The sequence below is a fragment of the Rhodofomes roseus genome (assembly GCF_022264815.1).
Source record: "Rhodofomes roseus strain CIRM-BRFM 1785 chromosome Unknown C8Q71scaffold_34, whole genome shotgun sequence".
In the NCBI taxonomy this organism is placed as follows: Eukaryota; Fungi; Basidiomycota; class Agaricomycetes; order Polyporales; family Fomitopsidaceae; genus Rhodofomes; species Rhodofomes roseus.
Window position 1 is genome coordinate 55,939 of NW_025952990.1, and position 16,209 is coordinate 72,147.

The 16,209-nt window shown below is 53.6% G+C and overlaps 7 protein-coding genes across 7 annotated transcripts; 4 read left to right on the top strand and 3 right to left on the bottom strand.

Moving 5' to 3' along the window:
* Positions 1 to 367: 367 nt before the first annotated feature.
* C8Q71DRAFT_862808 (uncharacterized protein) lies at positions 368 to 1,338 on the top strand (the record flags this gene model as incomplete). The annotated part of the gene is made up of 9 exons (XM_047928077.1): positions 368 to 474; positions 526 to 541; positions 598 to 689; positions 749 to 762; positions 830 to 841; positions 903 to 999; positions 1,052 to 1,116; positions 1,166 to 1,242; positions 1,309 to 1,338. The coding sequence occupies 9 exons, from the start codon at positions 368 to 370 to the stop codon at positions 1,336 to 1,338; spliced, it is 510 nt and encodes a 169-aa protein (XP_047773311.1).
* Positions 1,339 to 1,653: 315 nt separating this feature from the next.
* C8Q71DRAFT_717557 (uncharacterized protein) lies at positions 1,654 to 4,776 on the bottom strand (the record flags this gene model as incomplete). The annotated part of the gene is made up of 16 exons (XM_047921170.1): positions 1,654 to 1,695; positions 1,749 to 1,763; positions 1,822 to 1,842; positions 1,898 to 2,149; positions 2,198 to 2,292; positions 2,361 to 2,405; positions 2,467 to 2,664; positions 2,725 to 3,007; positions 3,063 to 3,155; positions 3,205 to 3,353; positions 3,406 to 3,437; positions 3,488 to 3,698; positions 3,764 to 3,921; positions 3,971 to 4,077; positions 4,128 to 4,469; positions 4,522 to 4,776. The coding sequence occupies 16 exons, from the start codon at positions 4,774 to 4,776 to the stop codon at positions 1,654 to 1,656; spliced, it is 2,298 nt and encodes a 765-aa protein (XP_047773312.1).
* A 1,209-nt stretch (positions 4,777 to 5,985) lies between these two features.
* C8Q71DRAFT_384278 (uncharacterized protein) lies at positions 5,986 to 7,088 on the bottom strand. The gene is made up of 2 exons (XM_047918216.1): positions 6,710 to 7,088; positions 5,986 to 6,654 (listed from the first exon to the last, which is right to left on the bottom strand). Exons 1-2 carry the CDS (start codon positions 6,869 to 6,871, stop codon positions 6,097 to 6,099), a joined length of 720 nt encoding a protein of 239 aa, XP_047773313.1. The 5' UTR covers positions 6,872 to 7,088; the 3' UTR covers positions 5,986 to 6,096.
* Positions 7,089 to 7,467: 379 nt separating this feature from the next.
* C8Q71DRAFT_384320 (uncharacterized protein) lies at positions 7,468 to 9,258 on the top strand. The gene is made up of 5 exons (XM_047918217.1): positions 7,468 to 7,575; positions 7,644 to 7,904; positions 7,958 to 8,252; positions 8,311 to 8,461; positions 8,523 to 9,258. Exons 2-5 carry the CDS (start codon positions 7,805 to 7,807, stop codon positions 8,826 to 8,828), a joined length of 852 nt encoding a protein of 283 aa, XP_047773314.1. The 5' UTR covers positions 7,468 to 7,575; positions 7,644 to 7,804; the 3' UTR covers positions 8,829 to 9,258.
* A 142-nt stretch (positions 9,259 to 9,400) lies between these two features.
* On the top strand, positions 9,401 to 12,003 carry C8Q71DRAFT_384342 (wax ester synthase-like acyl-CoA acyltransferase domain-containing protein). The gene is made up of 10 exons (XM_047918218.1): positions 9,401 to 9,763; positions 9,812 to 9,868; positions 9,918 to 10,088; positions 10,144 to 10,256; positions 10,309 to 10,968; positions 11,019 to 11,338; positions 11,390 to 11,408; positions 11,465 to 11,550; positions 11,616 to 11,806; positions 11,860 to 12,003. Exons 1-9 carry the CDS (start codon positions 9,509 to 9,511, stop codon positions 11,783 to 11,785), a joined length of 1,851 nt encoding a protein of 616 aa, XP_047773315.1. The 5' UTR covers positions 9,401 to 9,508; the 3' UTR covers positions 11,786 to 11,806; positions 11,860 to 12,003.
* Positions 12,004 to 12,326: 323 nt separating this feature from the next.
* On the top strand, positions 12,327 to 13,553 carry C8Q71DRAFT_717591 (aquaporin-like protein; the record flags this gene model as incomplete). The annotated part of the gene is made up of 6 exons (XM_047921175.1): positions 12,327 to 12,727; positions 12,777 to 12,903; positions 12,970 to 13,004; positions 13,059 to 13,152; positions 13,206 to 13,267; positions 13,322 to 13,553. 6 exons carry the CDS (start codon positions 12,327 to 12,329, stop codon positions 13,551 to 13,553), a joined length of 951 nt encoding a protein of 316 aa, XP_047773316.1.
* Positions 13,554 to 14,042: 489 nt separating this feature from the next.
* Positions 14,043 to 15,548, bottom strand: C8Q71DRAFT_727728 (uncharacterized protein; the record flags this gene model as incomplete). Its single annotated transcript, XM_047921885.1, has 4 exons — positions 14,043 to 14,084; positions 14,113 to 14,594; positions 14,632 to 14,784; positions 14,879 to 15,548. The coding sequence occupies 4 exons, from the start codon at positions 15,546 to 15,548 to the stop codon at positions 14,043 to 14,045; spliced, it is 1,347 nt and encodes a 448-aa protein (XP_047773317.1).
* Between the last annotated feature and the right edge of the window lie 661 nt (positions 15,549 to 16,209).

Sequence of the window (16,209 nt, forward strand, 5' to 3'; positions counted from 1 at the left end):
GCGCAACGCTTTGGCTACTGAGCCTGAACCTAGGTGAGGCATCCCGCCTTGATCGACCTGTGCTCCGCAGACAGCAATCAAATATGCCACCCACCACAACATATGTACGAAACTTTTGCTCGTCTGCGGTCATCTCGAAACTGAGACGCATCTCTATCCTTCTCTAGCACAGCAAATATCCAACTGTGGCTCTGCACATGAATTTCGAGATCGGTACACCGACGAGCCCCATTCAAATCGATGATCCCCAATCACTGGCAGAGGCATAAAGCGAACCGATGTCTTTGAGGTTGCGGCTCAAAGTTTGCTGAGCTACCAGGCGCAACGTCATAGTCCTCCCAGAACAACTTTCTCTCAAGCTCATACCATGCAGCTCCCGGCCGTGGCGTTCCCAGCATACTATGTGTTAGCGACGTTGTTCCTCATGAAAGTAATCTGTGCACAGGAGTTGCACACCGTTTACATCGTGAACAAGTAAGACACACCTCTTAACGTTCTCGTTGACGCTGATCAGCCGCTCTTTAGCTGCGGCAAAGGCTACGTGAGTGTGTCGTATGTACAACGAAGTGCAGCGCGCCTCTGATGCGCACCTACCAGCCTGTCTTGGGAGGACTTTACGGCGAATTCTACCCGACGACTGATCCCACGACGACGTTGACGTTCCAGGGCCCGGCTTGGGGTCTTCTCTCGTGAGCAGCGACTTCATCTACGGCGAACGCGGGCATCACTGATGTCGGGGGCATCATAGATACCTGCAATACAGTGAGCTATATGCATTTTAAGAGTCGCGAAACATACACAGTACTGACCTCGTGGCAAACCATGTAAGCGGACGATGACGGTAGGCATATCTTCTCCGCCTCTTCTCTCGAGAGACTCACCACCGCAATCTCTGCACGAAGGGAACAACGTGTGTGGAAAGGATGGCGAAGGCTGTACCATGGTCGAGGCCACACTCAGCAACACCGGTAGCAGTGTAGACATTACACTCATTCCGCCGTATGTGCCCGTCGCATGCGTCCCGTCTTCCCTGAGTAACGCATGTTTTTAGCCATGCATTCTCTGTGGGCGCGGGATTTGCCTACTACGGTGGTTGCAATGGTGCCGGAATGAATTGTGAGTGCTCGTCCCATGAGCAGATAGTCATATTGAAGGCGGGTCACAGGCACCAGCGCAGCCTGCCCCGGAGCAAAGCACAACGCGAGCGAGGGCTGGTTACAGGTATCATGCACGTCTGCGAGTGTAAGTTTGACAATGTTTCCCTACGAAGCCTCGTTAGTTTCCACGATCATGCTGACGTTTCCACAGGTGAGTCTCGAGATTACGTTCTGCCAATGAGCCGCTGCTGTCTCGACACTGCAAGACGGGGCGAAGAGCGAAGGAACAGAACCAGTGCTCTCTGCATGTGTATGACACGAGAACGTAGCAAATCATGTAACGTCTGCGAAGGGAATAAGAGTCTAGAGTGAGACAGCGAGGCGGTAAGCTCACCTGAACCGCCGCGTAATACGCGTACGCCTGTCAGTACGGTTACGTGTACAGTCACACCACTCAACATGTTAAGCACCTCCCAATCCATCCATTTGGTCGACTGCATGGATGTGACGAGCTGCCCTTCTGCATTACTACGTGTACACTATTGTAAATTACACCTCACAAAGGAGGCAGAGGTCTCCTGCACTGCGGACAGATATTCTGCGGAGAGAAGGTGAATTTAAGACTCGCTGACGAGTTCAATTATTTCTCACCTTGATAGCCAACCACTGTGCGCCATGTACATCAGTACTGATGGGATACCACGAGAAAACGAAGGACACGCACCCGCTCCAAACAGGCCGTGTGCTGAATAGACGAAACAGTCAGCGCCCTTCATAGGCGTATGTTGTGCATCACTCACGAATAGATGATGGCACGGCGCGAGACTATAGCTCTTCCGCGCAGAGCCCAGCCTGTGCGCGCTCGCAATGCCACCCATAACACCGAGCTCTCCCCGCTCCTTTCCGTCACTCGACTTGCGTCTCTGGCGGAGGGAGGGGTCCACCTCAATCGCGTCCATGCAGATGGCACAGTCGCCTAGCGTCTGCTCCGGCGCCTCCGGGTCGGGGAGTGGCATCGGCGGGTGGTAGTCGTACGACTTCCCAACGACGACCTGTGAGGCAATTAGCGTTTGGGGCTGGAGCTGCGGACGGAGACGTACTCGGTTGAAGAGGAAGAATGTCGGACCGAGACGGTCTTGCAGGAGTACTGTGGCGACCTGGGCGAACATGAGCACAGGGACGACGTATACCCAACCTATAACAGAGTGGAGATATCAACGTTAGTATCTATTCGTCTCGGGTCACGAACGACTAGTCGCTCACGTCGCGGCTCCACATCCAGTATGTTCTTCGGGCATCCCATGAAGTCTGTAGCAATTAGTCAGTCGGACATGTCTACTGACCGTCCGCACCCAACCAATGTACTCACAGAGGATGAAAAACAACCTGCAGATGGTCGTTCCCACAAGGTATTCCGTACTCAACCCGCTGCCCCTCGACCGCCGCACAGATCTGTAGATCTGCACAGCCCAGACGAAACTGTACATGGAGGCGACGAAGAATAGCGGCAGCGAAAGTAGGATGACTATGCGGAAGACAACAATGAGAAAGAGGGAAATGATTGTCCCTTCGGTGCGCAGACATCCTGTCAGTGATATGCGAGCATCGATGAACAGTAGGAACTCACAAAGCCTTGCGGATGGGTCTGTTCTGATATGATTCCACAGGAACCGCAGGAAAGATGGTCGTTCGGGCACCGTAATGGTCGGCGGGGTTGTTTGTTCTGCCGGCTGGGGCATTGCGTTCGCAGGAGATGCACCGGGAGGTGTTCCTGCCGCAGCATTGTCTGCAGGATTTGGTAGAACAGGAGGTGGCGCTGGAGAAGGTGCTGGAAGCGGCGCTGGGGAAGGTGCAGGAGGCGTCACCAGGTCTTCAGGTGCTTGCACCTGACCAATGGCTACGGCCAATTGCTGAATCATAGTGAGTTCATTCAATGAACATGGAGGAAACGACGAAGGTGCTTACCGCTTCGTTGATGAACAGCATACATGCAAGTCCAGCCGGAGCGAGTACAGACAAGGATGCCCTCCCGTCCGCCAATATACCTAGAGTGATATGCTACAGCGGGTTAGCCACTCTGTCATGTACCGTAATGCAGAGCTCTTACCCCAACGAACGAGATGGCATCGATCAAACTCTGCGCCAGGAAGGTGTACCGCGAGACGCGATTGAGTCCAATCGCATTACTGATACGCGCGGTTTCCCGGATGAGCAACCTCAGTAGGATGAAATTGACGATCATAGATATCCCGGCATCTGCGACAACGTGTTATCAAGCTTGACGCACTGTTCATTTATCGTGACTTACATGTAGTGATCTTTCTGTACAGCTGCGGAGACCTGTGGAACGATAATCAAGCGCTGAGCAAATTCACGACAATCCTGCGTACTTGAGTCCGGTTGTCTCCTTGATCTTGAACAGCACACCGCAGTTCTGGCTGACGAGTACACCATCGAGCTTCATCTCCGGCGGGCGGACGGTCCAGATGCCCGTCGGCTTCTCAATCTCCTCCTCTAGTTGCTTCATCGAATCTCGGGGCACGTTCGTAGGCTCTAAATGTCCGTAGAGTCTGAACGAACAGCGGGCCTTCGGTGGCTCATCTATTGTGCTTGTTCATATATGCGTACTGATATGTATCAACGATACCACGGGAGATGAGGCATACCGGAGTCATTCAGTGCATCTTGGTCGATGGAGCCGCTTTCGATCTTCTCCTTCAGCTTGACTATGCGCGCAGCAAGCTCAGCTTCAATGACACGGGCGGTGTCATTCAGACGCGAAGCGGGGACAAGCGAGGGGAGCATCCGCAGGTCTCGACCCTGGCTGTGAGGGTTGTCAATATTAGGCGGACTAGATTGAGTTGCCGACGCACACTGTCTCCGCGAAAGCATAGATGGAACCATTGGAGACGAAGTGTATGCCGTCGAAGTCGAGCCTGAGCTCTTCCGATGCATTAGGTTCCGACAGTTCAATCCTGCCCTACACCTGTGTCATTTGATCGTCGACATGATTTCGTGATAGATACATACATGAATGATAGCAACATCCTCAGAAATGTTCTTCGCAAGGGTCTGGTTTAAGATGAGCTTATCGCCCACACTTAGGCTGAGCTTGTCGGTGGCGGCCCAGTTCCACAAACCCAGGAGTTCGGGAAGAAGAGTCATGTTCGTATGCGAGACAAGCTCCTTCGCCGAGGGGCCCCATGAGAGAGCAGAGTCGTTCGCAGACAGCGACGTCAGGTTATGGAAGTCAACCTCACCATGCCAGAACCCTGTGAGGTTGGTGTAGTATGACCCGACGTCTGGGTCGAGTACGGGTCCGAGATTGACAAACGAGCTGACCAGAGGCATCGTCACATTGTCTTCCGGAGGCTGATCAGTATGTCAAGAGTAGGTCAACAATGGGAGGTTGAACAACACTGACGAGCGTGAAGTTCGAAGGCGATCCGTGCAACCATGCCGAGAAGTCCGCAACCTGGCCATTCAACGAGTCCAACGCCTTCATGTACTGATAGCGAGCATCTAGCTCCTCTCCACGATTATTCGTGAGCATAAACAGAACGAAGCTGATTATCAAGAATGTCGGGACAGAGCTACGGCCGTTACGCGGGCCAGGCGGGGTCGGAGAGCCCTCCCGACGCGTCTCCCTGCCCTCTTCCGCGGCTTCCGGGTTGTTCATACCAGGCTACGAGGATAGCATGCAAGAAGAGTGTGATGAGGGGTCCCCAGAACCGCAGTAAGCTAGTAATAAGCTGGTAGCTTTGAGATTCGCAGCCTGACTCTGAGCGTGGTCGTGGTCGAGTGAGAAGTGAGTACCACGAGACGCCTTCAAGCCAGCTTCATGCGCGCTTCTCTAACCTCAGCCACACCCGAGTACTTGGAAACCTCTCCTCCTCCTCCTCCTCAGTGCTCTTGCGCACTCGCCACCTGCAGTTACTTAGAGACTCTCGTGGACTCATGCTCCCTTGGCTTCGGAACCCATCGCGAAGGTCGTCTGCTGCGAGTTCAAATCAAGCGTCGCCTTCACTCACTCGACGAACGTTACGGCTTCAGCACACTTGAAGCCGACCGGGCGACGTGCATGGCTCCTCCTCCTCCTGTTCATTACTATTCAAGTTGGGTATGGTGTATATGATCTATCTATCACAATTCGCGCACCCCCTAGTTGTGCAATAGGCAAGTTAGAACCTCGCGGCATGGCGCGCTGCCTGGCTGATATCTACTCACTCAGCAATGTCTCGCCAAGTGCACAAGAGAACCCTCTTCCGTGGGTTTCGACATAAACTCCTGCAACGACTACGGCAGTGACAGTCCGTGAGTCAGAGATACATGCTGCGTCATGCTCGTCTCACCTCATTGACCGAGATGTACTTGTTGATGAAGCCGTGTCCTAAGGCAGCATTCGGTCCTCAGGCCTCAGCAAGCAATCTCCTCGCGTCTTCGATCGCTCTCGGCAACCTCTTCGTGTTCTCGATGCCAGCCTTCCTCGGCTCGACGTCGCTCATCGACGCCACGGACTTGCCGCAATCGTCAATAGTCATCTTCATACCGCTCAACACCCCGTGCCCGCTCGTCCTGCCAGGACCAAGTATGAATTCGCGATCGGGTCTGGGTTCCTAAAACCTCTATGTGGTGCATACCCTTGTCGCGACACCCGCGGATGGGCGCCTCCTTGTTCTCAGCTCCCCAGGACGCGTATGGCTTCCGACGAAATCCCATCCTGGACGCGTCAATATCAGGACGGCGTGCGGAAGCATGCGCGCACAGACAGAAGGTAGGCGCTTGAGCGCCTGGACGGAGGAACGCTCCGCGGCGGTTAGCGTAGGTGCCCTGACGGCGTTTGCACGGCCAGAGCTGTCTCATCGCCGAAAATATGGGTGTTCGCAGAATTGACCGTGGTCGTGAATCCGCGGCGAGTGAATTTGAATAGGTGATACAAATGACACATTCCTGTAACGGCACGTTACAACTACTGACTAGCAGAATACTTAACGGCCGATTAGTAAATGTAGGGAACGATACGGCACGGCACCCGCTTCGCATACGCCTCCCACTCCTCGCCGAACTGCTTCTTCAACAACGCATCCTCCAGAGATGCTCGCTTACACACGCTCGCCGACCCGTACAACGACGCCGCGACGTATGTCCACGCCGCAATCTTCCCTCCCCGCGTCCTCAGGATACCGCACTCGTGAATCCACGACCCCGACGCAACGTACATAAGCCCAAGGCCGGTCGCGCTGAGAATGACTCCAGTGTAGCTGGGATGACGAGTGTACTGGTATGGCCCTTCCGTGATGAGCTTGTGACCCTCTCTGATGGAAACCTCGAAGGTGAATAGGCGGCCCAGCGTGTGATAGCACTGCCAGCGGAAATATGCGCCGAAGTAACCAATGGCGGCACCTGCGACGAATAGTGGACTGATGGTGATGTGGCGGGCGAGGGAGTGGGGGCCCACAATGAGTGTGTCGAGGATCCTCTGAGACAGAGGGTGTGAGGGGAAGTGGCTAGCACCAATGACGAGCACCTCCAGGATGCTACCGGACAAGATCAAGGCCTACAAGCCGCGGACTCGTGAGCAAGTCCGAAGGCGTGAGCGGAGGCTGACGCACCTTGAAGCCAAGCGTGTAGAGTCTCACTGTCTCAGAAAAAAAACGCTCAAACGCGTTGACCTCAGCCCTCTGTTTAACAGGGACCTTCGGATTCGGCGCTGTCATGACCACATAACCGCTGACTGCGCCAGCGACGAGGAAAGGAATCTTCACGAGGGACATCTTGTGGGTTGAGCAGCCTCAGTGCTAAGGCTACTAGAATAGTGAGGGCTAGCAGGTGTGAAGTGCGTACTTACGGACCCCTCGTATGTTTCCAGGTGCTTAAAAGGGGCGGCCTGTTGTTCAAGAAGCCTTCCAGCATAGTCTTGGTATGCATTGTTAGTCCCTCATATGGGAGCGGACGTGACCCCTGTCAAGCTGTCCGCTAATGCAAGCGAACAGGTTTTCGGGTCCACAGTTCAGTGTGGATATATCGGCGCATACCGGTTTTGCGGTGGGAACATACTGAATTGGTGCGGGCGATGCAATCTATGTCCTCGCTAATATTTGTGTGATATAAATTACAAATAGGACTGCTATGCGTACACATCAGTCTGCGGAACGTCCGCTGCAGTGCGACATGTGTGTCACTCGACTCATCTATACATGCCACCTATCCCAAAGTGTTCGTGGGCCATCATCATGATAGGATCAGGTGAGTATTCCTCGCTTCCCCGCTTCTCGGAAGGATACTCACGCGTGCATATGGCAGTAGGATTCCCCACTAGGCCGCTCCAACGATTTTGTCCATTCCGACCGTGACGCAATGAGCCGTGTGGCGAGTCATGGTTCTGTGGACTGAACTGACCCCACAACAACATACTAGGAGTCATTCTGTCGGTACCTTCGTCGACGTGCGGTGATATTTGATTGTCAATCGTCGAACAGTGAGTAGCTAAAGCACCAGAGAAGGCGCATACTTCTCGCATGCTACCTCGTTCAACATGAAGCATAGACACGTTGCTGCAAGGCTTCCAACAAAACTTTAACCTTATTTGATTTTACGCCCTCCTTTCAACTGTGACATCTCTCGCATTCTTCACAACGATCATCGACTAGTAGCAACCTCTCATCTAGCGCATTCAATCCACTATTGGAATACAGGTTCGGACACAGATGGAGTTCGAAGACGGTACAGCTATCTGGGCCAGCAGTGGCACGGTACAAGCCCCGCTCGTCGAAAGTTTCATCATGGACGACCAGGTGTCCGAGGAATGTATGTCCATACATGCTTTATCATATATACACCGCGTACTGAAGACCAATCAGTCCATGCCGACGATGCTGATATAAAAGTACGCTCTTCCGATGGTGTCCTCTTCAAGGTGCATCAGCGGACGGTCGACAAGTACTCCGAAGGCTTGCTTGGCAATGGAGTACCGAACAGCCGCGGCGAGTTCGAGCTGAAGGAAAACTGCGAAACACTGGGGCTTCTGTTTCAGTATATGTACAGAAAACGGCCCGAGCTCAGTGCAGTTCCGTTCAGCACGCTTCGCAGCGTTGCTGATGCCGCCGATACCTATCAGATGTACTCTCTCAGTGACATGTGTGAATGTCAAATGAGGTGCGTGATCATACTTGTATACATCCCGCATTAAAGTTGAATTGTCCATGATCCACAGTAGACATGCTCGGACATATCCTGTGGATGTCCTTGCATATGCGGCCAAACGGAGTCTTGCTGATCTCGTCGACGAAGCTGCGTCTCGAAGCACTGGCATCGATGCCGAGACAGCACTCACAGCGCTAGGTCAGGAGACCTTCATCCCTTGGGTGAGCTTTGCTTCCATAGCAATAAGATCCAACATCGGGTCCCTAACGCATGTGGATCCAGGTCTTGTATCGAGAGACGTGGAATACAATCATTCGCGATGTCAATGATCCTCCGGCGGTCCTGCACAAGGGTGGAATGCGCACTTGCGAATTGTGGCACATGTACTACATGGCGGTCGCCAACGACCTGCGCGCTTTTGGCCCGGGGGAGGTTCAGGAGGGCGGCCGCGTCTTCGGCAAGTACCGCAGCTCGTTGAGAAGCTGTACACACTGCAAGCTACGAGCAGAAAACTGGGCGAGAGCCTTCGGATCCGCACCAGGGAGGATGCCAAAGTTTAGCTCCGTAGTCTCCGAGATGGCTTCGTAATGGTTATAGCACATCGACATGTAGTATAGAAATTCACAATGCACGCACGTACCAGCCCCGTCGTAAGTACCAGTACATAGATTGCGTCCGACTGCTACTAGTAAGTATAGTACATTGATCGTTCCCGTCATACGACGGTTGTCAGGATCTGTGGGTTATCTTCTTCTGCAAAGTTTGGTCCAGAACGACTCTTTCGCACGACTGTTGCCGAACTCTGTGACATTCATTACATTGGTCGAAACCATAGGTAAAGTTGCAATTGGCATACTACGCTTGTACTACTCCAATGTCACTACTCCAGATGTTGCCCATATGCATGCACTCGAGCCTAGGGTACCACACTTCAAAGCTTCACTGACAGACATGTTGCCATGCAGTCGATTCAGGCCCCGTCTACATAGCCTAGTATCAAAGTGTTAGTAAAGATGCGATGAACTCGCAGCGAGCTCAGTCAACCTCGGCGCACTTCACTGTGCGACGACGCCTGCGTGCACCAAGTTGCACGTGCTGTGACGTCAATGGCCACATGGCGCAACGCGTCGCGTCGGACAATCGAGATCCAACCTTGCATTCAAAATCCACGAAGCTGCGTCACTCGAAGTCAATTGACCTTCCACACTCTCCTTCTCCTACATCCTGGCTTACCATTCTCCGGCCGTGTTCGACCTCTTGACCCTCAAATGGTTGAGGATGACTTCCTTCAAATGCCTGGTAGCTTCGACGGCGGCGTGAACGGCTATGCGCTGAATGTGGAGCACAAGCTGCAATGGTCACTCGCTGACCTCGAGCGCACTGGCGGCCTCACGGGGAGGATAGCGAGGCTCGTGCTGTCTGCTGGTGACTGGATCGACAGAGAGCTTGAAGAAAGACGGCAAGCAATCGGAGGAATAGACAACCTGTGGTTCCTCTTGACCGACGCTGCCGACTTCAATCCTGTGAGTGCATCGTGTTTAACGGCGCGTCGCAATCCTCACGCATTGTAGGTATGCGCATCGACATACACTCTCAAGGGTAAACTTACGTTAGACCAATTGTATGCGGTACGCCCTTTCAATCGTCCGATCGTGCTCCTTACAACAGACCTCGCAGGCAGCCCGACGCCAGTCAGAGAAGTTTCCAAAGTACAAGCAACGAGTGACCTCTGTGTGCAGGAGGTTCCATGGCGCGCGATTTGAAGACGACCCCGATTTCGACCTCAAGAACCATATCCATGCCGTTACCCTCCCCGAACCCGCCGGGAAACACGAGTTGAATGAGTTGGTTCGTGAGTTCTGTCCCCTCGCCTGCAGTTCATCTCGTCGAGCTGCCGTATCAGATGGGCAGATTCATTGCTCAAGACTGGGACTTGAAGCATTCGTTATGGGAAATGGTTCTGGTTGAGAACTACAAGGACGAGCACGGCGCCGAGAGTGCGCTCATCACGAGGGGGTGAGTCTGCATCATTTGTCCGTATCCACGTAACTCTATTGACCCCGCATAGGCACCACGCACTAGCAGACGGGCAGGGGTTTGTCATCAGCCAGCTCTACATCACGTCGTACCACGACGAACTGGTACACCAGATGCACTCGACCGCAGACTACCTCCACGCAGCTAAGCGAGGCAAGGTGCTCCCTTCCAAGCTCCACCATGCTCTGGGACCTCTCGACTCGCTTACGACCAACCCATACACCGCCCCGCTAGTCGAGATCTTGCTGGCGTGCGCGTTCTGGTCTGCATACGCCCTCTCGACGTTCGTCGGCCTCTTCTGGAGCGTCTACCAGGCCGTCCACCAGACCGCGCTCTTCCTCCTCACCTGCTGGCGTGTCGACATGCTCACAGGGCCGCAGCCCGGGCCACGGGTGAAGGAGCGCGAGTTCGCGAGCTCGCGCGTGTTCAGTATCAAGGACATCAAGCTGTGCCAGCAGGCGTTCTCGGGTGCGAAGCCCGGGAGCGCGGTCGCGGGCGTCCCAAAGGAGCAGCGGGAGAAGGTGCGCGCGAAGGTGGGACACGTCACGTTAAACGACGTCGTGTGCGCGGTCATGGCGGATGTCCTCGGGAAGGAGATCGCCGCCAAGCCTGTTGACCAGTTGAATGGTCCTTGGGAACGCACTAAACGGAAGCTCAAGACGGTGCTTCCCTCGCCTATCGGGTTCTTCATGTGCGTGACTGCAGAATATATGCTGGCCACCTTTTCTGACGACATCATAGTCCTCTGAGTTTACGTGCGCCTGGCGACTGGTCCCTGAGGAACTTGTCGACGGGGTCTATCGTCTACCTAAATCCATCTTCGAACGTTTCGAAGAATGTAACTGTTCACGAGCTCCACGCGCACATCCACCAGTGTCGTCGAGAGCTGTCAATTCTGAAGCACAGCCTCCTCCCGAAATTAGGTTTCCGCATCCTGCAACTGACGGGCCAAGTGCCAGCGCTTTTGGACATATCTCTGCTGGCAAACCCGGTGAAACAGCTCAAAGACCTGTTCAACGAATGGCTCATGAGGCCGATATACGATATGACACTGCAGTCATGTGAGATTTGCTTCCACTTTGCTGCAGAACCACTGATTGACGATTGCTCAGTCCCCGTTGTTCTTACCAAGTAAGCTTGGAGCATTCGCTCGTGGGATGCCTTCTCACAGTCCTCCGTGCTTCCAGTGTTCCTGGCCCAGCCAAAAGCACGATCACATTGGGAGACACGGAAGTCATTAATTGGACAGCTCTCCCTCCCCAAGGAGGCAAAGGTAAATTATTTCAATAGCACCTTCGCTCTGTGTGGTGCTGACCATCCTCCATTTGCGTGTCACAGGCACAATCGGCATGGGAATTATATCTTATGCCGGCGGACTCTCCATTGCTGTGGCTGCTGACAAGGTGCCATTGAGCATCGGTGTTGCCGAGCGCATTTGCGCACGCTTTGAGAAGCGCTTTGAGCTCTACGTACAAAAGGCGCAGGAAGTCTTGGACCATCTAGATTGAAATCGATTGTTTAATGCGCAGGTGTGATATCCAACACCTTCGATTTTTGCTGATTTGCTGATATGGACTACCAGACAATACACGTACAGTCGAACTCTCCGATACGTGTAAATGGAACCTGCTATACGATGCCTCTCAATAAACCTTGGTACACGTCATCCCGGCGCTATCATATGCTTCTTACGGCTCGTCAACCGTAACTTTATTCGAAATTGTACGTCTACCTGGATCTCCTGTCTCCGGTTCGTGCGCGCGGCCCAGCGTCGAGGTCAATGGAGCATCCCAGCAGGCGGGTCACTGAGGTGGCGTGGCGTCTCGTAACGATTCGATCTTGGGCGCTCGCGCTGCATGGCTTGGCTGACGCCGGACGGTCAGCTTCAACATGTCCTCCACGGCGAAGACGAAATGCGGCTGGCATCGTCCCCTCCAGCCTCATGGAATGTTCTTTATATGCCGGAATATTCTGACCCCAGCGGTCATTTTTTCGCCTACCACTGCCTCAGCAACGCTACGGATACCGAGGAACCACCGTCCCGCCATCATGTGGACGCGGAAGTTCTACCTCAGAGGGCTATTCGATAATTGGCTGTCCGATGTCAAGGCCACTATCCTCGAGTTCATTGGCACGACATTCTTTCTGCTCCTCGCGTTCGGCGGGATCCAAGCAGCGACAGCAGAATTGAACCTGAGCGGCTCCGCGCCCTCTGTCATCCTGCACGACCTGTATATCGCACTGTCTATGGGGTTCAGCCTTCTCATCTCTGTCTGGATCTTCTACCGGGCTAGCGGTGGCGTGTTCAACCCAAACATCACCCTGGCACTCTTCCTGGCCGGCGCCATCAGGCCCTTGCGCTTCGTTCTGTACTGCATCGCTCAGCTCGTCGGGGGTATCGCCGCTGCGGCTATTGTTTGTGCGCTTACACCTGGTCCTCTGTTGTCGAAGTAAGTTCCAATTACACGTTACGGTGCATGTCTCATATAGGTCTTGAAGCCCTGTACTAGCCGACGGCGTCACCCTCGCGCAGGGCGTGTTCATAGAGATGTTCATCACTGCGGCACTTGTCTTATCCGTCCTCATGCTAGCAGTAGAGAAACATGCAGCTACGCCTTTCGCTCCGGTGAGACCGATTCGACATTACTTGGTTCAAAGCACGCGCTGATCAATTCGCCCTCCATGTTACAAGGTCGGTATAGGTCTGACGTCCTTCGTTTGCCATCTGTGAGTCAACTCCATTGCGTGCGTTGCCTTGTTATCTTATGCACCTACTTCAAGCTGGGGCGTGTACTATACCTGCGTAAGTATGAATGTGGCGCGCGCTTTTGGTCCCGCCGTCATCACCGGTTTTCCATACAGCACTCAGTGGGTGGTGAGTGTATCAGACCCACGCGGCGCGCGATATAGGGCTGACGGCAACGCAAGTACTGGGTCGGCGACGGCCTCGGGTCACTCCTCGCAACAGCGCTTTACATGCTATTCAGACAGTGAGTCGACATAAGGTGTGGGCTTAGTCGATGATTCTGATGGTACGTGTGTAGACACAAGTACTGGCTCCTCAACCCTGGACAAGACATGGTGTGCATGATCCCAGCACAGTATGCGTCGCAGGACAGTGGGAAGACGGCGGGGTACTCTGCCATCATCTACCCCAAAAACCGATGTCCCTCCAGCCACTCCAAGGAGGATCACCGTTCCACGGCGACTGTTGGCTCGAGGGCCGCTCTGGAAACCGGAATGCGAGGTCGCCGCTGTGTCTCTGACCTTGTATGAAGCCTAATTAACGGAAGTATTCACACTTGTATGGATTTCTATCCTAGACTCGTTGTCTTGGACTTGTATGCAACCGACATCATGTAACGAGATGTCTGTCGCGAGATGAACATAATTCTTAGCACGTCGACACAGTGACCATTAATAATATCGCAAGACCACAATCGCGGTCCATCTTGTGCCGTTCATCTATGTGCCCACGGCGGGACGTATGACGGCGCAAAACTGGGGCATGACTTGACTTGTTTTGGCGACACGCAGTGGGGCAAGGGTGATATCCTTTCGATACCGGGGGTCGAGCCCACTAAGTCCAATAAATATCGAATGGAGAGTCATACATACAACGCCATGCCGCGCATTCTACACAACCAAGAAAGATGACCGCCTTGCGATCATCCATTTCGCACTCCAAATCCGTGTTCTAATCTACTGATTCTCTGAGCCCGTTTTTTTCAATGTTCGTGAGACCATGATCGCGCGACGTGTTCTCTATGAGGCGATGAGTACATTGACCAGATCATACGTGCACCGCTACCGAGAAAGAAGATAGCATACTCACTGGATCAGATGTGGGAACGGTTCTAACAAGTTGCCAGCTGGTGCCGCCCGACACGAACTGCAGTTCAACTATTCGGCGATCCAACCACGGCGCGAACAGAGCGATCATGTGGGTTTTGAGCGCGGACATCATAGCGGGTTTGTCCCATATCTCCTCCATGTGGAAGTGAATATGTACGCCCGTGTTTGAAGTGCAGACCGGGAGTCCGTCGAACGTTGTGCTAGAGAGAATGGCGTGAAAAGTAGAGATGGAGTCGATGCTGTCTGTCACCGCGAGTGGCGTTTCGTCGGATTGGGGGAGCATGTCGCGGTTAGCTATGAGGATGAAGCAGATTAGATGCTGCAGATGTATGCTCGTGATGTCCGAGAGCATGCTACTGAGGATCCGTTGGATTCCCTGCGACGACGGGATAACTTCATCGAATAACATGCTTAATCGCCGCAGAGATGTATTATTTGCGAGTGATGGCGCGAGTCCAAATGCTACAAAAGCGAGCAGTCAGCAGTTAGACAGACCCACATTGGATAGCAGGAGTAAGAATAACCTTTGCCGCATTGCCAATGGAACTCTTCAAGCCCACGCCCGCACAGACGGAGCACGCGGCTCGTACATGCTGGGATTTCTGCAGTTTTCCACCTCCCTGCCAGATTAATCTCGAGCTTGCGCAGTTGGCTGCATGGTTGAGGGATAGAGAACAGATTCAGCAGTTGCACTGCGGCTTGTTCGGGCACATTGTGGAGGGAGAAGTGTGATAACGAGAGTATACGTGATTTCTCCGCGTGCGTTGGCACTACGTCTTCGGGTGCGGACTCGGAGTCCAGACTCGAGCCGTAGTCGCCAGAGACTCCCAGGGAAGAAAGGCAGGGGTAATGAAGTAGATATTCTTCAAGATGCAGCAGCGAAGGGAAGAACTGCAGATCTATGACGAGACTGGTGATAGATGAGTACCACGCGATTAGGTGCAACATGTTTCGAAACACGATATCCATGTGTTCAGGACCGCAGATGTCGGAGAAGGTGGAATGAGTCGCAGCAATGATCTGGATCGACTCGAGCGTACGGTGATGGGTAGTCAGGTAACGGGGTCGGGCCAAGTCTGGCATGAGGGAGTGCTGCAGTGTAACTTCCAAGAGCGACAGAAACTGAAGGTTTGGAAGAGCACTGATCATCCTACGAAGATCCGTTGCACCATGAAAGCGACAGTGGTGAAGCGTCAAATATTTGATGCTGGTGTAAGATGATAGGTGAATGAAGAAAGTATCATGTGGCTTGATAGTAGTCGTCCAGTCGAGGTCATAGAGTTGTAGATGGAGCATCTGTGGTAGCATGCATCCGGGAATGAGCATCGGCCAGGTCTGCGCGAACGGTTTGCTAGCACTGTCGTGGATATCCATGTGCTTGAAGGCTTTGCGATACGGCACGTTCCGACGTGACATGAGCATAAGCGCATAGTCATGTAGGGCCTCCCGTGTGCTCAGGTGCAGAATTGTCGAGAGAACTCGTTGTGCAGCATGATACCAAGCGCAGCAAGCGAGTTCGCAGCTGAAAAGTGCAAAGGGATCATTCCAGAGGTGTTCGCAGATGCGTTCAATCAGTTCTTGCGGAAAGCGCAGACAGGTATCACTGGACGTTACGAAGGTCAATACATATACGTATACCGCGCGATCGGAGCTGTAAGTCCCGCACCTTGAATATACCGGTAGCCTGAACTCGATGTCACGCGAGTCAGCCCAACGGGATATGACCTCCTCGGACTCCTCTCCACTTGGCGCTTCAGGCTCGCATTTCTGAACGGAAACCTCATCCGCGGGTAGGTGGTCGTCCATGTTGATCGTACCGTTCACGCTATCCGACGAATAATGCTGAGGTCTCGACACGTGGAGTGACGCCGTATCGTGGAGATGCACCTACCGGACACGAAAGTTGGGATGTCGATCAGTCAGGGGATCACCGAGTCGTGTTAAGCGTGACACACTCACAAGGCCAACGGCAAAGTGTATGGCTGTAGAGTCCTGTTGCTGGAGTCCCTCAGTTACTCTGCCATGTCTGGAGCATGTCGCGCACTACTCACCTAGGCACGTTGTCCTAGACCGGCGT

Excerpts from the sequence above, each read along its gene's own strand:
- C8Q71DRAFT_384278 (XM_047918216.1), bottom strand. The coding sequence starts at position 6,871 with ATGTCCCTCGTGAAGATTCCTTTCCTCGTCGCTGGCGCAGTCAGCGGT. Across the intron at positions 6,655-6,709 it reads TCTACACGCTTGGCTTCAAG|GCCTTGATCTTGTCCGGTAG; the intron begins GTGCGTCAGCCT and ends CGCGGCTTGTAG.
- C8Q71DRAFT_384320 (XM_047918217.1), top strand. The coding sequence starts at position 7,805 with ATGGAGTTCGAAGACGGTACAGCTATCTGGGCCAGCAGTGGCACGGTA. Across the intron at positions 7,905-7,957 it reads CGACCAGGTGTCCGAGGAAT|TCCATGCCGACGATGCTGAT; the intron begins GTATGTCCATAC and ends AAGACCAATCAG. Across the intron at positions 8,462-8,522 it reads AGGAGACCTTCATCCCTTGG|GTCTTGTATCGAGAGACGTG; the intron begins GTGAGCTTTGCT and ends ATGTGGATCCAG.
- C8Q71DRAFT_384342 (XM_047918218.1), top strand. The coding sequence starts at position 9,509 with ATGGTTGAGGATGACTTCCTTCAAATGCCTGGTAGCTTCGACGGCGGC. Across the intron at positions 10,257-10,308 it reads AGTGCGCTCATCACGAGGGG|GCACCACGCACTAGCAGACG; the intron begins GTGAGTCTGCAT and ends GACCCCGCATAG. Across the intron at positions 11,551-11,615 it reads CCCTCCCCAAGGAGGCAAAG|GCACAATCGGCATGGGAATT; the intron begins GTAAATTATTTC and ends TGCGTGTCACAG.